General features: G+C 36.2%; 1 protein-coding gene across 24 annotated transcripts in view; it reads right to left on the bottom strand.

Moving 5' to 3' along the window:
• ATRX (ATRX chromatin remodeler) overlaps nt 1-18,020 on the bottom strand; it is a 255,985-nt gene that overhangs the window by 31,874 nt on the left and 206,091 nt on the right. For all 24 annotated transcript variants that reach the window (XM_081043771.1, XM_081043772.1, XM_081043775.1 and 21 more), the window contains 2 exons: nt 9,018-9,195; nt 7,539-7,733 (listed from right to left, as the gene is read on the bottom strand). In XM_081043771.1, coding sequence (XP_080899897.1) covers nt 7,539-7,733; nt 9,018-9,195 — 373 coding nt within the window. The remainder of the gene's footprint in view (nt 1-7,538; nt 7,734-9,017; nt 9,196-18,020) is intronic.

Raw genomic sequence — 18,020 nt, 5'->3', positions numbered from 1 at the left:
GGACTAATTTTCCAACTCTCGTTAAAGGAAATCAAAACCAAATAGTAGTAGGCAGAGTTACATAATTCTAAATGTAAGCCTAGGGAATAAAGTTAACATTGTGCCTGGTACTTCCGTATCTCCACTGCTACCACCTTAGTTCAAGACGCCTGCATTACCTCTCTCACCTGGATCATTTTAATAGCATCCTAACAAGTATCTTAACATCCATTTTCTTTTCTCCAATCCATCCTGTACACTGATAACCACAGTGATTTTTCTAAAATGAAAATCTGATGTTGGTCTTGTGCTTAAAATCATTAAACAGATCCCACAGCCTATAACAGTGTCTAAACTCTGACTTTTATGATCTGATTCCCATTTACCTTTCCAGTGTTTTCTCTCACCTCCTCCCACACCCCGTTATATTCTACCACCACCCTCCTTCCACTCCATTATTCTTAACTACTTGACACTCCTGAAACTTGCCATGCTGTTTTATGCATACATTTCTTTTTTTCTTCTGCTCCTGCTCTTGAAGGGCCTTTAACTTTTTTCTTCAGCAATGAAAACAGCTACCCCCTTCTATTTTCAACATCAGTTCAAGTCCTCCTTATGTTAACTCCCTATCTCAAACTTTTCCAAGAAAAGGACTGAATGTTCCTTCCTTGATGACTGTACCAATTCCTATTATAGAACTCATAACTTTTATTATATTTACTTACTTAGGGTATGCTTATTAGCCTACAGGCTCTGTGGGAGCAGGAACCTAGTCTTATTTACCAAATGTATCCTTAGTAACCAGCATAATGATTGGCATATCACAGGCACCTGAACCAAGTTTTTAATCAATGAATAAGCTCCATAATTTAAATATTTTACTACCTACAAATTAAAAGCTATAGTCTATTATCAGTTATTGAGTTCTATTATTTATTCTTGAAATGTCTGATTCACTCTATAATCATTACCCTATTATATGTCCTCATCCTGCATTTTACTGCCAGACTTAATTTTCCCAAAGCCCGCATTCATCATGCAACAGCACCATGCATGAACTTACAGTGAATAATATTTTAAATTCAAAATGCCTCCATTTACCTTTCATAGCTCTCCACAAGCTGCCCCCATCTTACCCATAGAATTTCAACTCTTCATCTGGCCGATTTATTCATCACACCTTGAGTCTGGTTCATAATTTTTTACCTTTCCCTTTGCCTAAACAGTTTCACCCTGCATTCACACCACATTCTTCCCTTAACACAATTAAATACTAACCACATTTTATGGGCCAATCAGTCTGATGTTTTCCAACAAAACTGTACCGGAATGTTTTATCCTCCATTTTGAACCATATACAGTATTCCCCCCTTATCCATAGGGGATACATTTCAAGATCCCCAGTAGATGCCTGAAACCACGGACAGTACCAAACCCTATAATATATACTATGCTTTTTTCCCTATACATACGTAGCCATGAGAAAGTTTATTTTATAAACTAGGGACAGTAAGATTAACAATAACTAATAATAGAACAATTTACTGTAATAAAATTTATGTGACTGTGGTCTCTCAAACTATTTCACTGTATTGTACTTACCCTTCTTATGATGATGTGAGAAAAAATGCCCACGTGATAAGATGAGGAGAGGTGAATGACAGACATTGTGATGTAGTGTTAGGTTATTATTGACCTTCTGATAATATTTCAGAAGAAAAGTCATCTGCTTTGGGTGATCGTGAGTCATCGAGTCATGACTATGATGATGTTGATGGTTGGGGAAATTTAGTATTTTCAGACCACAGTTGACTGTGGGTAAATGAAATCGTGGAAAGTAAAACTGCAAATGGGGGTGGGTGGGTGGGGGAGAGCTACTGTACCACGGCAAAAACATTCAGTGTCTTCATTCTTTGGTATTTAAGAATGTTACTTTTCTCTCCCCAAGTGGACTATCACCTCCTTCAAGTCCATCTCCTATATATTTTATTGTATTCCCTTTTAGATTCCTGATAGATTGTAGTTACTGTGATAGTTAAAAAGGCATCACGGTTTATAGTACAATGCTCTAAAAACATTTATTAAAGGAAAATAACAGAGGGAGAAGGGGAAGGGATTCGACAGCCTAAATTGGTAACTACAATATTGCCACGGGGATATGAAAGACAGTTTGGGGAATATAATCAATATTATTGTAAAGATTTTATAGGGTGTCAGATGGGCACTTGTCTTATTAGGGAGACCACTTCATGGAGGGTGTAGATGCTTGACCACTGCACTGTACACCTGAAGCTGAATAATATTGAATGTCATCTATAATTTTACATATCTATATCTATATCTATATCTATATCTATCTATCTATCTATCTATCTATCTATCTATCTATCTATCTATCTGGTCACCGGATATGGAGTACAGCATAGGGAATAGAGTCAATGGAATTATATTAGATATATACGATGCCAGAGGGTCAATAAGATTGGGGGAGGGGAGTTATCACTTTGTAAGGGGTGAAATGTCTAACTATTACATTGTTTTGTACACCCTGGAACTAATTAAAAAAAAAAAAAAAGAGGGCCGGCCCGGTGGCTCAAGTGGTTGGGAGCATGGTGCTCCTAAATGCCAAGGTCGCCAGTTGGATTCCCACATGGGGCAGTGAGCTGCGCCCTCTACAGCCAAGATTGTGAACAACGGCTCTCCCTGGAGCTGGGCTGCTGTGAGCAGCTAGAGTTTGGCATGAGCTGCTGTGTGCTGCCGTGGGCTACCGTGTGCCGCCATGGATGGCTGGCAGCCAGGGTGAGTGGCTGGCAGCCAGCGTGAGCTGCTGTGAGCGGCCAACCAACGACCGGTGACCAACTGCCTCAGCCGGGGGGAGTGCAAGGCTCATAATACCAGCATGGGCCAGGGATCTGTGTCCTACACAACTAGACTGAGAAACAACAGTTTGAAATGGAGTGAGGGGAGGGAGGCGGAAGAAGGTGGGAAATACATAAGAAATGTAAGAAATGTTAAAAATATAAAATATTTTTTTTAAATCTAAGAAAACAGGGCAATAACATCCTCTCTTTAAATTAAATCTTATCTTGCAGCCCAATATATAAAAGAAATAAAAGGAGCAGGACTCTGATGGAAATGGGATGTGGGGATTGGAGTGCTGCCTATCTGGCCTTTCCTTACTCACACACATGGTCTCCCTGGAGTACCTCTGCAGATGTCCTGGGGGCTCCGTGGAATACAATTTGAAAACTACTGGGTTAAGTTCTAGCTCAAACACTTACTGGCCATGTATCCTTGGGTAATCACAAACTCTCTAAGCTTTAGTTTCTTCAGATAATAAATATGTATGAGAAAGACGTTTGTAAACTTTATGGCTTTCTATAAATTTGAGGAATTTACAACTTCACAAGCCACAAGCTCAACTGGTTATATTATATAATATTAACAGTTATGTCACAATGGTATTGTCTGCAAAATAATTCTACATTTTAAAATCCAGCTTAATTATAAATAAAATAAAGCATTCTAAATGCCACTCAATTCTTGGAATCCTAGATCCTCTGCCTTGTTTCTTAAACTTGGAATTACCTTTCTAATCTCCATTTGGGGGGGCAATAAAGTATAATTATTAGGAGTACATGCTTTTGAGTTGGGCAGACTTGGTTTGAAGGCAAGCTTCATCACTAATTAGGTATGTAAACTTAGCTAAATTACACAACTTCTCCATTCCTTAATTTCTTCACCTCGAAAATGAAAACAGCACTATTGGCTTTGCAGTTGCTGCTGGCTTAAGGAAGGTAATCTGCACAAATTGCTTAGCACAGTGTATGAAACACAGTAAGAAACCAGTAAGTTCACTATTGTTTTCCATCTGGGAAACACTGTAGGAGAGTTGAAGCATTTTGTGCTAATGTAGCATTTAATATCCCTGTTCTTCTTTGTTCTTGGGCAAAGGGTAACAGCACCAAAATCAAAAAATAGCCAGTACAGTCTATAAATAAAAAAGCCTGACACCTTTGATGGTTCAGAGTGCCAAGTTATAAAACAGATGGTTTCTTTCCAGTCATCCTATAAAAATTAAATAGCATTTCTTTCTTGCTGATTTTATCTTCTTTAAAGCATAGACAATGTCTTGTTCTTAGTTTACCATCAGAGTACACCTCCAAGTTAGCAAGTAATTAATGTTCATCAAATTAAACAGATTTTGTACAATCAGAAATTTACCATATAACAAATAACTTCAAAGCAATTACTCCTTTCCAAATTGGAATGTTTGCTTCCTATCAGACATATTACTAATCATGGGCTATTTCTCACAACAGTTAAAGTTTAAAGTTAAGTGTAATTTTAAGAAAGATGCTAATTAGATATAAAATCATGCTAAATTTGAAAAAGGACTTCACTATCATTAAAACTATAAACATAAACATGTGCAAGTCCTTAAAAGAATATTTCTTGCCATATAAAATTAAGTAATTGACAGGAAAGGTGTTGGAGATACAACAGTTAAACCAAACAAGGCAAGTGAACACTATGCAGTTGTTTTTAAAATGGTGGAGGTATATGTACCAATACGGAAAGATGTTCAAGAAACATCCAGGTGAAAAGAGCAAGCTGTGTAAGAGTATGCATGGTATCATTCCATTTGTGCTTGTCTGCTTTTAAAGGTATACAAATTTGTTTGTATACAGAAAATTTTCCAAAGACTACTCAAGAATCCTACTCACATTCTATAATAACATAATTAAGAAAAAACCCAAATTACTATCAATTTAAAGTTTCATAACGCGGCAATCGAAATGATTCTTTTTAAAAAAGTATTTTAAATGTAATATTAAAAGGGAAGATTTAAACCCCCATGTGGCCTGTAGCCATGATCAAAGGGATTTGATAGAGGTTGTCACAGAAACTCTTTTCTAAATGCTCTATCAGTGAACTTTAAATGGAAGAAAAGTTCAATGATTAGAAAAACCAAATATTTGCTTATAAGGCAAAGGACACTTAAAAAAATTCTAGGATTACGTCATCAAAATAGCGGCGTGAGGTGAGCCTCTGTAAAGCTCCCCTGGAATTTATAACTAATCGAATAACTCCACAAAGGACTCCCTGCACAGCAGACAGGCAAGACGAAGAGGCCCACTACTGAATTCACCTCCAGGTGGGCAAATCCCCTGAGCCAGGGAGGGGGGAAGGGAGAAGTGCGGAGACGGAGGCGCTGGGGAGGAGGACGCAGACCAATCTCAGTGCTCCGAGCTCGCTGCATCCCAGAACTACCGCAGCTGCGGGAGACGGAAGAGCTCGGACTGCTAGGGCTCCGCTTACGGCCCACAGGGCTGAGGGGGCAGCATATAACACGGCTGAACCCAATGCTCACGACAGAGACCTCGGAAAAGCACTGAGGGAAGAAGGCTGAAAACGGTGGTTTATGCCCTCACTGTCCATCAGAGAACAGAAGCCTTAGGCACTGAGACTAGCCGGCCCCTCCCTACCCTCACAGAGCTCGCCCCGCCCCCACCTGCCCGGTGCTAGAAGCAGAACAATAGCAGTGTCAGATCAAAAGTACAAAATATTTGCTGTTCTGAGAACTGTGGGCCGCAGAAACAGATTCGCAGCCCACTGGTTCTGGCAAACGGGAGGGAGCTGTAGAAGCGGGACCGGCTGTGGTGGTGATCACTGCCTTTGCTCTGGGCCACCTCTCACAATTCACCCCGCCCCTGGCCCCACCTATCTGGGCGGATCCCTGCAGGAGTAAACAGAACTGCTGAAACATACCGGCTCTGAATCTGGTGCAGAAAGAGCTTTGGCACTTCAAAAGCTCTCTGCACCCCCACAGGTACGTGGCGCCCTATAACCCAGGCGAACTGTTCACAGACCAGAGGCCCATCTCCCAGGGAATGCCCCCATTGTGTGAGAAGCTGGAATAGTACAGAGAAAACATAGCACTACTGTGTGAGAGAGGAAAAAAAAGGCTGCAGTCGGAGACAAAATAAAACATTCTACCAACAAGTATTGGAAAACAAAAGAAAGACCTCTTCCTATCAACCTGTTGCAGAAGTCACTCCTGCAGATGTCTAGGAAGAGAAATAATAAATCAGTAATTGCCATGAATAACCAAGGCAACAAGACAGCTCAGAAAGAAAGTGAAAAGTCTCCAGAAAAGGAACTTCAAGATGTGGAAATATGTGACTTAAATGACAGAGAATTCAAGATTGCAGTTCTGAAAAAACTCAACGAGATGCAAGAAAACACAGACAGGCAATTTAATGAACTCAGAAACGCAATCAAAGAACAACATGAGCATTTTACGAAAGAGATTGAAATTTTAAAAAAGAACCAAATGGAATTTCTGGAGATCACGAACTCAATAGAAGAAATTAAGAATGAAATAACCAGCTTAGGTAGTAGAGTTGACCAGATGGAGGAAAGAATCAGTGACATCGAAGATAGAAACCTGGAAATTACACAGATGGAAGCAGAAAGAGACTTGAGACATAAAAGAAATGAAAGAACTCTACAAGAGCTTTCTGACTCCATCAGAAAGAGCAATATAAGGAGAGTAAGGGGGATCAAATATATGGTGATGGAAGGAAAACTGACTCTGGGTGGTGAACACACAATGGGATTTATAGATGATGTAATACAGAATTGTACACCTGAAATCTATGTAATTTCACTAACAATTGTCACCCCAATAAATTAAAAAGAAAATTCTAAATTCTTAATGATCATGTTACTTTAATTGACATGTGTACATTACAAATTAATTGGAGGAATCAATGATTTATACTAGCATTTGTAATTATTCCTATTTTTTTACTTGAAATGTGTCCAACCACATGGAAAACTAATATACTTTTGAGTATTTTTACACACAAATAAGTGACTTTGGTAGTGACACCATAACCTGGTAGTTGCTTTCCCAAATCTGTTAATAGACATAGGGAACATTAAGTGCTTGAATTTGAAACCAAGACAACAGGAAAAGCACTCCCCGAACAATACTTCCCAAAATAGAGGTATTGCCATTTAGTAGTTGAAAATTGTGGGCAAGTCACCGAATGTCTCTGACCCTGTTTCCCCATCTATAAAACGAGAAGGCTTGACTAGATTACCTCTAAGGTCCTTTTCCAAGTCTTGCTTGCTTTACGACAGTGAAAAAAATACCAAGTAAGAGACACTTTCATTTGCTGGTTCTCAATTACTATATGACAGCAAAGAATGTTTAGGGACAGTTAAATTTCATATACAATTATTAAAATTATATACACCCTCTACTGGAGGTTATTAAAATAGAACCATGCTATTTTTTTAAGGCTTCTACACAGAAACCTTTTTCTGCAGGGTTGAACATTTTATTTTGCATAAAATATGTATTTCAGATTATACTATCTTTTTGTGGTGTTGTGTGGAAAACTGACCGAGCACCTTTTCATTTAAATACAATTTTATTCTCTGAAAATTTCTGAAATACAGACTTAGATGACTAACTTTTATTGTAGTAGTAAAATTTCCTTGGTCCATGTTCACTTTTTTAAAGCTAATAATCTAAAGATGTTTACCTTTGGCAGCATGGGAGTATCCCTTTTCTTCTTTTTTTCTGAATTAGGGTCATCTAATAAGTCTGGCTCAAAGGTATAAAGTTCAGTAAGCTCATTCATGGTAAAATGACGCTCGACCTGCTGCTGATCAACAACTCTAAAAGATAGTGACTGCTTAGTTACTTGCCGATCATAAATCTTATCTTCCATGGTTCCCTTAGTAAAAAGAAGTAACAATATACAAATAAATAAGTTTTGTAAACATGAAACATAATCAAGTAAAAATATAGTTATCAGGTAATACGAAGTGGCAAAACTTCATAGTAATATACTACCATAAAGCAAATTTTATTATCAATGCTACTTAATTCATGAGGGATTTCATCTGTTCAGTGTAGTTTACCTTGACAAAATCATTTTCTACTATATTACTAACATGATTCATGTGTTGCTTTATGTATTTCTGAACTTGATGGAAGTAGGAGAGCAGTCAGATACTAAGGTAAACAGAAATAAAGGAGTACATGAAAGAAGGTTTTAGGGGGTTATTAAAGTAACAGTACATGAGAGTATCTTATTTCTTTTTCAGTGGAATATAATAAGCTCACAGCAATCACTATAAACTGCCTTTATATCAAGTCTTACTTTCTGTAATTTCAGGGAAGAAAATTAATGTAGCTAAAATGCCTATCTATTTCATATTTGGCATTCTAAACTAGAATATAAAGAAACTCAAAAATAATAGGAAACAGTTTACACTGTAGTTTATCAATTGTATCATGTACTAAAGAAGATCAAATGAGCAAGGATCTACCAATAAATGGGCAGTCTCTGGTAGAGAAGCCCAGATTTGTACGCAGGTGGAGAGGGTAGCATCTGCTCCCAAAGCAGATGTATCAGTTAAAAGAGCAACTTGATTCTATAAACCTGTACTACTCTGAACTATAACCACCTCTTTGATTTCATTCATTTTTCTTAAAATTCAGTGTCTGTTTTTTTAATACCTGAATTTATATTTAGAGGAAATGACTTTAATATTCTTACCTAGAAAGTATTATCTATTCTTTGTTAATATAACTTTTTCTTCTAATTTACCCACATTCTTCAAATTAAGAAACTGTCTACTGGCCATTAAAAACAATGACCATTTGACCTTCATATCTATAAGCAAGTTAGATTTAGTTACTGGCTTTTCTATGTATGCTAAGTAAAAGAACTATAAATGTTTAACTTTCCCGACGTAGCAAGAAAATGCCTAATTTATTTACCCATGCAAATCCACCTAAACCTGAGAAAGTTGACATTATAGATATGAATGAACTACAAAATAGAAAATCAGGAGAGGCTAAAATTGACTTCTGCTGCTTTACATATAGGAATGATGTTTTCAACTTTTTTTGCCGCACTAATGCATATATGTTCCGCACTCCAAAAATATCATCAGTTTCACCCAACCTTTAAATATGAAAAGGAGAATGAGGCTATAAATTATAAACCTACCTGAGCTAAGAACCTGTATACATACACAGGTTTAGTTTGTCCAAAGCGATAAACTCTGAATATACTCTGGATGTCATAAGATGGATTCCAAGAAGCATCAAATATAATCACTCGATTAGCAGCTACCAGATTAATGCCAAGAGATCCCGCTTTAGTGGAAATGATAAACAATCGTCCTCTGAAAATTAAAATAGAGAATAAATGCTTTAGTAATGAGTGTTTCACAGTTATTTTAATTATGATATGACTGTAATCCTAAGGCAACTTTTTGAACAATCAGGAGTCCAGAGAATTCACTTTTCACTTACTGAAGAAAACAAGACATGTCTAAAGAGTCAGGCTGAATATTTATATGCCCAGGAAGAATCTTATTGCTGGAAAATAAAATAGTCTGATTTAGGAATAAAGATCAATATGAAAATCACATGTTTATAAAGTATTCAAGGTATTTACAGAATTCTGAGTAAATGTAGGAAATTTATGCATAACTCAAAAGTCTACCTTCTGTTTGGTACTGTTATGAGCACTGAGTACATCAAAATGAACGACAGTACCCAAGGAGCGGAGTGCAGTAAGGGTGATTGATATGCAACTACCACACAACGTAATGAAGGTAAGGAGAGAAGTCACATAGATGCAAGGTACTGAGGTAACTAAATAGAACCAAGAAGACAGAGAACCCCAGAAAAGCTGTGTTCAAGAAAACGAACAAAACAAAAAACAACTCAAAACTGATAGAAAACCTGCTGTATCAGAACACAAGAATTTATATTTCTGTAGGAGAATCTGGGAATGAGTGATAGGTTCATAGAAAACTAAGCAAGTGCTAAAAACAAAAATAAACAGGTATACAAAAAAGGAAAACTACTCATAGTATTTCAAATGGCTTACGTGTGAATGTTTACACAGTCACAATAAACCAAACACTCCAAATTGATTTAGCAAATATTATGAAAAAAAATATTCTGAGGAAATGAATGAGAAGTGTGTGTGTGCATGTAAGTAAATTCCCACCTTTGACTGCAAAAGGGAAATATATATAAGTAAATACCGAATCGCCAAGAGTTGATATTGGTTACCTGTGAAGAGTAGAAATCATGGACAGGAAGGGGTTGGTAAAGGGACTGGTTTTTATCTTAAGGCTTGCAAAACTAGATTGTTTTTTTCAAATATGTAAACATATTACTTTCATATAAATAAAAATTTGATTTGAGATTATATTATATATATAATATTTTTTTGAAAATATAAACAAGTTTAAAGAAAAAAAAATTACTCACTTCCACTTCCCAGAAACAACATATATTCAAATCATGGTATTAGGTTGGTGCGAAAGTAATTGCGGTTTAAAAGGTTAAAAACTGCAAAAACCGCAATTACTTTTGCACCAACCTAATACATTTCCTATAGGTTTCTTTTTCCTAAGGATATACATTTTTTGGTTTTACACTGACAGACAAGTATTTATGGATACAGTTTATATTTTGAGCATTCCCTCAAATTTCTTGGTAAAAATGATGCTTAATAGCTGCATGATATTCCACCAGGTAACTAGTTTGTTTACTGTGGGTAACTTAGAGTGATAAAACCCCTGGAATATGATAAGCTCTCAGGAATCTTCACAAAATGCCTTTATACAGCAAGCCTTATAAGAACACAACCCTGAAAACAAAAAACTGTAACACAGAGGATTAAATTATACCCCAGCTAGTCACAGGTTACATTACCATTAAAAATCTACAGTATTATGTTATGTGGGAAAAAACAGGATATAGAACTTTCTTAATTAGAATGGCAACTGCTTTAAAAAAACTAAACATACATACATACAATGTTAACAATGGTTATATCAGGTCACTGGGATTACATTAATTTCTTCTTCATACTTCTCTAATCATACATACTCATTACAGTGAACAAACTGTGCTTTCTTTAATTAATGGACATATTTAAGGGTTTATGGGCAAATGCTGCCTGAACATTACTCCAGTTATTTACATCTATTACACATCAGGAAAAGGATCATGCATATAGAATGAATGGTATAAACTATGCAGGTTAAAACCAAAAACAAAAAACCCCACAAAAACTGCCCAGAAAACCCATAGAGAACTTCAAAGCTCTTTGGTATCTATTCACTAATGAAGAATTGAATGGGTTTAATAATCATGCTTATTAAATTGTTATGCATCCCAAATACTAAGCTAGACTGGGAATATAAAAGATGAAAAAATATCTGGTCACTGTACTAAAGGAGACCACCAACTATAAGACAATAGACATATAAACAATTGTAATGCAGTCTAATTTGCAATAATAGAGGTATTATTTATAGGGTATACATGCGGTCAATGACATAATTTGGCTTTTAAGAGCACACAAGTGGGAAGAAAAATTGTTTAATTTTGCCCCCAAAGGAAAAATAAACAAAGAAACAGTCAAGTGATTCAACTGGTATTAAGAATTATTTTACAACTATTTAACCTTTAATATTCTTTAGTCTGGAATATATGTCGATACTGAGATAAATAGGGTATTTTTAGAGTTTTTAATACTAAACATCAGTATTAAAGTATACACTCAAAACAAACAATTAATATATGAATCATCATATGAATAGTGCTGCTATAAACCTTCCTGTATGTCTGCTGGTACATGTAAGTATTCTAAAAGTAGAATTGGTAGGTCATAGGGTATGTGCATGGTACTGTTAAAGCAGAACGAATAATTCTCCAAAGTGCTTATTCCAATTTATATTCCAACCAGCATTGTGTAAGAGTTCCAGTTGTTCCAGATCTGTGACAATTCATGGTACTTTCTTTTTTATTCTAATTCTAACCTTTAAAAAACAGTAGTTTAAGGGTCACGAGAATGTGCAACAATAGTACAGAGTGTTCCTGTGTATCCTTCATACAGCTTTCCGCAATGGTAGTAACTTACATAACTACAGTACATTGTCAAAACCAGGAAATTGACACTGATACTATGAACTCAGGCACAGAGCTGATTTGATTTCATCAACTTTTAGATGTACTTTTTTGTTTGGTGTATAGCTCTATGAAATTTTCTCATGTGTGTAGAATCATGCAATCATTACCACAAGCAGGAAACAGAGCTGTACCATCACCCAAACAAATCCTCCTTTATGTTATCCCTAGTATTTACATTCTTCTCTTAACTCTAATACTTGGTAACCACTAATTGTTCTCTAATTACTATAATCTTCTCAAGTCAAGAATGCTACATGGGGCCGGTCCGGTGGCTCAGGCTTTTGGAGCTCCGTGCTCCTGGCACTGAAGGCTGCCGATTTGATTCCCACATGGGCCAGGTAAGCTCTCAACCACAAGGTTGCTGGTTCGATTCCTCGACTCCTGCAAGGGATGGTGGGCTCCGCCCCCCGCAACTAAGATTAAACGTGCGGCACCTTGATCTGAGCTGCACTAAGCTCCCAGACGGCTCAGATGGTTGGAGCGCGGGCTCTCACCCACAAGGCTGCTGGTTGACTCCCGCAAGGGCTGGTGGGCTGTGCCCCTTGCAACTAGAAAACGGCAACTGGACCAGGAGCTGAGCTGCGCCCTCCACAGCTAAGAATGAAAGGACAACAGCTTGACTTGGAAAAAAAAAGTCCTGGAAGTGCACACTGTTCCCCAATAAAGACCTGTTCCCCTTCCCCAATAAAATCTTAGAATGCTATATGAACAGAATCATACAGTATTTAACCTTTGGAGATTGGCATTTTCACTCAGCATAATGCCCTTGAGATCCATTCAAGTTGTTGCTGATAAATATCAATACTTATTCCTTTTTATTGCTGAGCAGTATTCCATTATACGGATATACCACAATTTGTTTATCCATTCATATGTTAAAGGACATTTCAGTTGTTTCCAGTTTGGCTGTTACAAATAAAACTGCTATGAACATCTGTGAATGGGTTTCTATGTGAAAATAAGTTTTTATTTCTCTGACATTAATTTTCAAGAGTGCGACTGCAGGTTGTATGGTAAGCATATGTTTAATTGTTTAGTTTTTTAAAACTACCAAATCGTTTTCCAGGAAAAGTGTCTGTGGAATTTCACATTCTCACCAGCATTGCAAGAGAGATCCAGTTTCTCTGTATCCTCACCAGCACTGGTAGTGTCACTATTTTTTATTTTAACCATTCTGATAGATTTGAAACGATATCTGGTTGTGAGTAATTTACATTTCCCTACTGGCTCATGATGTTGTTTTTTCTTCATTTAAGACAGCTGATGATTTATTGTACATGTTACATTCAGCCACAACTGAGAACAGAACTTGTCCAAAATGTCACAGGTCCAGAGCAAAGGACTGTTTTTGTATGAGCAAGGTGGGTCTCTCAAAAGGTGGTTGCGAGGAACAGATGGCGATGTATGTTCTAGATCCATTAAGAAGTTCTAGACAACAGGCATGCAGTCCAACGATTTGTATCAGTGTTCCTGGCCTCTGGCTTTCCTAATTTCTGCTCCTGTGGCTTCCACCGGTGCACAAGCTAGCAGTTTACTTGGACCCATGTCTCATTTTTATTCTTTTACACTTCAGCCTCTCATGGCATGGAGATTTCTAAGATGATGCTAAGGCCGAGAGACCTGGCGAGTGATGTTGAACAACTTTTCATGTACTTATTTGCCATGCATAGATCCTCTTCAGTGAAGTATCAATTTAAGTCTTTGGCCTTTTCTAACTGACCATTGTTGTTTGTTTCCTTACTGTTATATTTAGAGAATTCTTTGAGTCCTTTATTAGATATGCTACTTGCAAATATTTCTCCAAGTCTATGAATTGTCATTTTCTCTTCTTACAGGGTCTCTCACAGAAAAAAGTTTTCAATTTTGATTGTCAAATTATTTATTTTTTCTAATTGAATTACATACCTTTGGTGTCATGACTCAGAACTTTTTGCCTAACCTAGGTTCCTGAGGATTTCATCTGTGTTTTCTTAAAGAAGTATAATGTTTTATATTTAGACTTATAATCCACTTTGACTTGATATTTTTTAAAAGGGTGATGGTCAAGAGTTCATTTCAGCCTAAGAATATCCAATTGTTTCAATACCATTTGTTGAAAAGCTTATCCTCCCTACACTGAAATACTTTTGCACCTTTGTTAAAAATGTGTTTAACTTGCACGTATCTGATGATTAATAAAGATGAGCACTTTATGTATGTTTATTGGTTATTTGCATATCGTCTTTTGACCTTTTCAAGTTTTCTGCCCATCATTCTATGGAGTTGTCTGGTTTATCCTACTGATTTTTAAAAATTCTTTATAAATTCTAGTTAAGAGTCTTTTTGGATCTATGTATTGAAAATAGCTTCTACTTTGTGGCTTGTCTTTTCATTCTTAACAGGAAATGCCTTTGATGAATACAACTTCTTAATTTTAACGAAGCTCAATTCATTAATCTTTCCTTTTATGGTTAGTACTTTGCATGTCCTTTTCATGAAAATTTTCTTACTGCAAGATCAGGAAAATACTCTTTATTGTTTTCTTCTGAAACCTTTATTGTTATAGCTTCCACATTTAAATTTACAAACCACCTGGAATTAGTTATCAGACTATGAAGACTTTCCACTACATATCTATTGCAATGGCTTAAAAAAAAACAGACATCATCAAGTGATGATGAAGAGAGAGAACAAATAAAACATACAAACACTACTGGTGGGAGTGCAAACTGGCACAACCATTTTGGAAGAAATGTTCTGGCAATAAAAGTTAAAGCTGAACATACACATACTTATTACTCAACAATCTCACTAAGAGGCATATACACAACAGAAGGACATATGTATGTTTGCCAAAAACCAGTTAGAACAATTCTTTTAAAAGTTTAATCTTTGGACGTCCATCTCTGGAAAGATAGAGTAGACATACTGTACCCAGCTCCGCATAATACGTAAAGCTAAAAGCCCTGGACAGTATATGTAAAACAAATACAAAATGTTTCTGAAAAGTGAGGAGAAGGAGGCAGACTGGCTAGGGACCTTGGGATCTAATACACATTGGCAGTGAGTTCCACAGGCTTTCTTTTTGCCTCATGTATCCCAGACTGAGTGCTGAAGAACCTAGCAACCTGGAAATGCCAGTGGGTGCTATAAAAAAAAATCTCCAAGGAAAGCCTGGTGTCTTTAGCCAAAGGACCAACAAAGGGGCAAACTAGCAAGACAGAAAACTTTAAAACAGGAACTGCTCAACTCCAGTCAAATAGTACAGAAAAAAAAAAATGCAGTGCACTTCCACCCTTGTCACTAAAGCCTGAGTGCGAAGTCCAGACTTCTACCCTCACCTAGTTGTAACAAGGCACTGCCATGGTGTTTTCAGAGAAGTCTGAGTTAACAAGGTCCTCCCCCTGACCTAGAAATGTAAATGAATACTATGCAAAGAATCAGGACATCTACTCACATGCAGTAGTTGTAAGGAAAACCCTATCCCTCCCTCTCCTGGGGTAGTATGAAAGAAGTCCTAGGAGAGAGTCAGGAATTATACAACCACCCAAACAGTAATGAGTCACCCTCTGTAGTATCAGTAGAGGCTAATGGGGACGGTTGTAAATAGGCAGTCCTGACTCTCCCAGCCAGGGTACTATCAGTAGAAGCCTAGTGAGTAGACTGAATTCCCAATATCAACTGACAGTAATGAGGTTTGGGAACCTCATGTCCTACCAGAACATGTGTCAGAAGAGGCCTGATATAAGATAAGATTTAAATAAGATCCACATTCTCATGGCATAATAACCAAACTTCCAGTTTAAATAGAAGATTTCTGTCATAACAAGAACAAGAAAAATATCAACTTCAATGGATATTTTGGAGGAAATATCCAATGGAGGGAAAAACATCAGGAAACACCAACACTGATGTGACATAAATGTTAAAACTGTCAAGGATTTAAAAACTAGCCATTATGAAAAAGCTTCAATAAGCAATTATTAACACACTGAGACAAATAAAAATAATTAGAAAGTCTCAGCAAAGAAACAGAAGACATAAAGAAGAACCAAATGGAACTTTTAAAATTGAAAAATACCATAATAAATAAAACACTCAATAGATGGGCTCCATGGTAGAATATAGAGAACAGAAGATTCAATGAACTTAAAAAAGAACACAACTAGAGAAAAACAGAAATGACCCAATCCGAACAACAGAAACCAAATGAAAAAAACAAAACAAAAACGGAGACTCTTCTTTTTTTCTAACAGGGTTCTAACGGGGACCTATAGAACTATAATAAAAGACCTAAGCTTCTTCTAATAAGAGTCCTAAAAGAAGAAGACAACAGGCTATGAAACTACTCAAAAAAAAAAGAACAACAAAAAAAAGGAAGGCTGAAAATTACCAAAATTTAGCAAGAAACACAAACTTACAGATTCAAGAAATTGAATGAAGCACAGAGTAAACCCAAAGAAATCCATGCCAAGACACACCATACTCAAACGTCTGAAAATTAAAACAAAGAAAAAAAAAATCTTCAAAGAATCAAGAGAGAAATAGAACCTTAATGTTAGGAGAAAAACAATTTTAAAAAACACCAGGTTTTTTAAAAAAAATAAAATATATTTGAAATAAAACATTGTGTAAAATTAAGGTGCACATATTAATTTGATACATTTATATATTGTAATATATAATTGCCATTGTAAGGACAAACAGCACCTCTAAGTTATACAATTATTATTTCTTTTCAGTAGTTAGAATAATTAAGTTCTAGTCTCTTACAATGTTTGATGATTATAATAAATTATTGTTGTCAACATTCACTAATTGGTTCAGCCACTATGGAAAACAATGTGCAGATTCCTCAAAAAATTAAAAATGTATATACCATACAATCTAGCAATTCTACCTCTGGGTATATACACTAAAGAAATGAAAACTGGATGTCAAAGAGATATACGCACTCTCATGATTAGAGCAACATTATTCACAATAGCCAAAACATAGAAACACCCTAAATACCCATCAATGGATGAATGGATAAAGAAGATATGGCGAACATCTACAATGGACTATTCTTAAGCTGAGAAAGGACATCCTGCCACATGGGACAACATGGATGGACCTTGAATACATTATGCTAAGTGAGATAACTGACAAAAAAAGACAAGCACTGTAAAGGAAATGATAAAATAAGGAATATTGAAACATTAGGAAGAAGAAACAATGAAAAGAATATATGAGTGAATGTTTTCCTTCTTTTAAGTTTTCAAAATTCTGTTGGATGGTAGAAGAAAAAATTATTACACTGTCTGATGTGGTAATCTATTTATGCAGAGAAAACACTTAAGATAATTATATTATAAATGAGGCAGACAAAAGAACATGAAGGGATAAGATTTCCATACTTGAATCAAAATGGTAAAATAATGACCAGTAGACTACAAGTCACGTATATATAATGTAATACTTACAACACCAATGTAAAAGTTACATAAAGATACACTAAAAAAACTATAGATGAACCAAAATGGAATTCCCCTTGTGTTTTTTTTTTAATTTATTTGGGTGACGATTGTTAGTAAAATTACATAGATTTCAGAAGTACAATTCTGTATTACATCATCTATAAATCCAATTGTGTGTTCACCACCCAGAGTCAGTTCTCCTTCCATCACCATATATTTGATCCCCCTTACCCTCATCTCCAAGCCCCCACCCTCCTTACCATCTGGTAACCACTAAACTACTGTCTGTGTCTGAGTTTTTTTTCTCTCATTTGTTTGTCTTGTTCTTTTGTTGTTTTGGATTTATATACCACATATCAGTGAAATCATATGGTTCTCTGCTTTTTCTGTCTGACTTATTTCGCTTAGCATTATACTCTCAAGACCCATCCATGTTGTCACAAATATTCCTATATCATCTTTTCTTACAGCAGAATAGCATTCCACTGTGTATATATACCTCAACTTCTTTTATTTTTAATTTATTGGGGTGACAACTGTTAGTGAAATTACATAGATTTCAGGGGTACAATACT

The sequence above is a fragment of the Rhinolophus hipposideros genome (assembly GCF_964194185.1).
Source record: "Rhinolophus hipposideros genome assembly, chromosome: X".
Lineage (NCBI taxonomy): Eukaryota > Metazoa > Chordata > Mammalia > Chiroptera > Rhinolophidae > Rhinolophus > Rhinolophus hipposideros.
This window is presented reverse-complemented; position numbering and strand designations above follow the sequence as displayed.